This window comes from Camelina sativa, chromosome 12 (genome assembly GCF_000633955.1).
Source record: "Camelina sativa cultivar DH55 chromosome 12, Cs, whole genome shotgun sequence".
Classification (NCBI taxonomy): Eukaryota; Viridiplantae; Streptophyta; class Magnoliopsida; order Brassicales; family Brassicaceae; genus Camelina; species Camelina sativa.
The window spans coordinates 19,693,267-19,696,952 of NC_025696.1; the positions used below are offsets into that span (position 1 = coordinate 19,693,267).

Consider the following 3,686-nt stretch of genomic DNA (forward strand, 5'->3'; position numbering starts at 1 on the left):
AAAAATTTTTTTTTTTTTTTTTTCCCTCTGTTCTTCTTCTTCTCCGTTTTATCACATCTTTTCTTTATTCTTTTCTCTATGTCTTCAGCCTCTTCTCCTACGATGACCGATACTATCGTTACCAACAACCAAACTCTTCTTCACGTCAATATGACGAACGTGACCAAACTCACTCAAACCAACTTTCTCATGTGGAAGCTTCAAGTTCGGGCTTTGGTCGATGGCCATGGTCTCATTGGGCATCTGGATGGTTCTTGCCAGATCCCGCCGTCCACTATCACCACCAACGATGTCGTCTCTGAAAATCCTGCTTATGTGGCATGGAAGCGACAAGACCAGTTGGTTTATAGTGCCCTCCTTGGCTCTATTTCCCTGACTGTACAACCTCTCCTTTCTCGCACGACCATGGCTTCGGAGATTTGGAGTACCTTGGCAGACACGTTTGCCAAACCCAGCCGTGGTCACGTTCAACAAATAAAGGACCAACTGAAGGCATGGACCAAGGGCAATCGCACGATTGATGAGTATCTCCAAGGGCTTACTACATGGTTTGATACTCTTGCTAGCTTGGGAAAACCCTTGGAGCACGATGACCAGATCGAAATCATCCTTGACGGATTACCGGAAGATTATCGTCCTGTCATCGACCAGATTGAAGCTCGTGATGTCTCTCCCACAATTGCGTATGTTCACGAGCGTTTACGTAACCGTGAAGCTAAACTTCTGTCCAAAGCGGCTCCGTCCATCCATCCTGTCACGGCAAATGTTGCTATGCAGCGGCACAACAACAACTCTAGGGGTGGTTCCTCCAACCGAAATCGCTCCAACAACAACAACTCCACCCAGTCCGCCTCCCACAATTCATCCTCGCGATCTGATCAACGGTCGTACCGTCCGTATCTCGGCAAATGTCAGTACTGCAATGTTCAAGGACACTCTGCTCGTCGTTGTCCTCAACTTCAGCACCTTTCGTCCTCCTCTGGCCTCCAACAGCGTACTCTTTCACTCCTTGGCAGCCTCGGGCGAATCTTGCTCTAGGTTCAAGTCTCAATCCTGAAGATTGGATGCTTGACAGTGGTGCAACACACCATATTACCTCGGACTTGCGCAATCTTGCTCTTCATCAGCCTTACTCTGGNTTGGCTCTATTTCCCTGACTGTACAACCTCTCCTTTCTCGCACGACCATGGCTTCGGAGATTTGGAGTACCTTGGCAGACACGTTTGCCAAACCCAGCCGTGGTCACGTTCAACAAATAAAGGACCAACTGAAGGCATGGACCAAGGGCAATCGCACGATTGATGAGTATCTCCAAGGGCTTACTACATGGTTTGATACTCTTGCTAGCTTGGGAAAACCCTTGGAGCACGATGACCAGATCGAAATCATCCTTGACGGATTACCGGAAGATTATCGTCCTGTCATCGACCAGATTGAAGCTCGTGATGTCTCTCCCACAATTGCGTATGTTCACGAGCGTTTACGTAACCGTGAAGCTAAACTTCTGTCCAAAGCGGCTCCGTCCATCCATCCTGTCACGGCAAATGTTGCTATGCAGCGGCACAACAACAACTCTAGGGGTGGTTCCTCCAACCGAAATCGCTCCAACAACAACAACTCCACCCAGTCCGCCTCCCACAATTCATCCTCGCGATCTGATCAACGGTCGTACCGTCCGTATCTCGGCAAATGTCAGTACTGCAATGTTCAAGGACACTCTGCTCGTCGTTGTCCTCAACTTCAGCACCTTTCGTCCTCCTCTGGCCTCCAACAGCGTACTCTTTCACTCCTTGGCAGCCTCGGGCGAATCTTGCTCTAGGTTCAAGTCTCAATCCTGAAGATTGGATGCTTGACAGTGGTGCAACACACCATATTACCTCGGACTTGCGCAATCTTGCTCTTCATCAGCCTTACTCTGGTGATGATGCTGTCGTCATTGGTGATGGCTCAGGTTTGAAGATTACTCACAAGGGTTTAGCTACACTTCCTACTGATACTCGATCTCTTTCTTTACAAGATGTTTTATATGTGCCTCTTATTCATAAGAATCTCGTATCTGTGTATCGCCTTTGCAATTCTAATAATGTTTCGGTGTCATTCTTTCCGGCTGCGTTTCAGGTGAGGGATCTGACCACGGGGGGCCTATTGCTCCAAGGAAAGACTAAAGATGGGTTGTATGAGTGGCCAGTGACGAGATCTCAAGTACAGGCTCTTTATGCTTCACCAACCTCTAAAGGGTCTCTCTCCGCTTGGCATGCTCGTCTTGGACACCCTTCCTCCGCTTCCTTAAACACTATTATTTCAAAGTTTTCTTTGCCTATTTCATCTTCTACTTCTAAATCCTTGTCTTGTTCGGATTGTTTGCTTAATAAAACACATAAACTACCTTTTTCAACATCTACCCTTCACTCCACAAAGCCCCTTCAATATCTCTTTTCCGATGTATGGACTTCACCTATATTATCTCATGACAACTGCAAATACTACCTTATATTTGTTGATCATTACACTCGATATACTTGGTTCTACCCCCTCAAACAAAAGTCGGATGTCAAACCTACCTTTATTGCCTTCAAAGCCTTGGTTGAGAATCGTTTTCAAACCCGCATACAAACTCTATACTCGGATAATGGAGGCGAATACGTAGCTCTTCGTGCCTATCTCACCACTCATGGGATTGAGCATTACACAACTCCACCACATACACCGGAGCTCAACGGATTATCCGAACGCAAACATAGACATATTGTGGAGACAGGCCTTGCTCTTCTATCACGTGCGTCCATGCCTACCACTTATTGGCCGTTTGCCTGCTCCACAGCCATATATCTCATCAATCGGCTACCAACCTCGGTATTGCAACAGCGGTCTCCATTTGAAAAATTGTTTGATGTTGCTCCTAACTATGATAAACTGCGTGTTTTTGGATGTATCTGTTACCCGTGGTTACGACCGTATGCGTTGAACAAACTGGATCATCGATCCAGGCCGTGTGTTTTCCTTGGTTATTCGGCATCTCAAAGTGCATATCACTGTCTCGATCTCAGCACAGGACGGCTCTATGTTTCACGGCATGTTCAGTTCGTTGAAACTGAATTTCCCTTTGCTTGTTCTGCCTCTGCGGTTGAAGACTTGTCTCACTCGGTCTCAACTCCATCTTTGGTCACTCCTCTACACTCTCCGCTACTGTCTACCCCCGTTGGTCTGCTTCCTCACCCTCCATCGTCTTCTCCATTGACTTCTCCGGTGTCGTCATCTCAGGTACGTTCCTCTACATCTCTCTCTCCAACCCCGATAATTCCTCTTGAGCCTACTGCTCTTACTCAAAATGGGCCGCAACCCACGGCCCAGCAACACTCACCTACAAACGATCCAGCCCGACAACACCATTTCAATGTCCAAACACTAAATATCCCCATTCAGCCTCAACCTAATGTCCAAATTGATCTCCCAAATCCAAATCAGCCCAACAAAACAACCACGACCACATTGACCCCGTCACCATCGACCGATACTCTGTCTTCCTCTTCATCGTCATCACTACCGGCGCCAACTCCGACTTCGGTTTCATCATCTCCCTCGTCGTCGTCATCATCTCCCTCTCGGTCTCACTCCCTTACGTCTGCAACAACAACCCCTGTTTCGTCGTCTCCCTCTCTGTCTTCTCCGTCGTCTCAACCTCTGCC

At 47.7% G+C, this 3,686-nt stretch overlaps 1 protein-coding gene across 1 annotated transcript; it reads left to right on the plus strand.

Moving 5' to 3' along the window:
• On the plus strand, positions 103 to 1,038 carry LOC104733670. Its single transcript, XM_010453234.1, has one exon. The coding sequence runs from the start codon at positions 103 to 105 to the stop codon at positions 1,036 to 1,038; it is 936 nt and encodes a 311-aa protein (XP_010451536.1).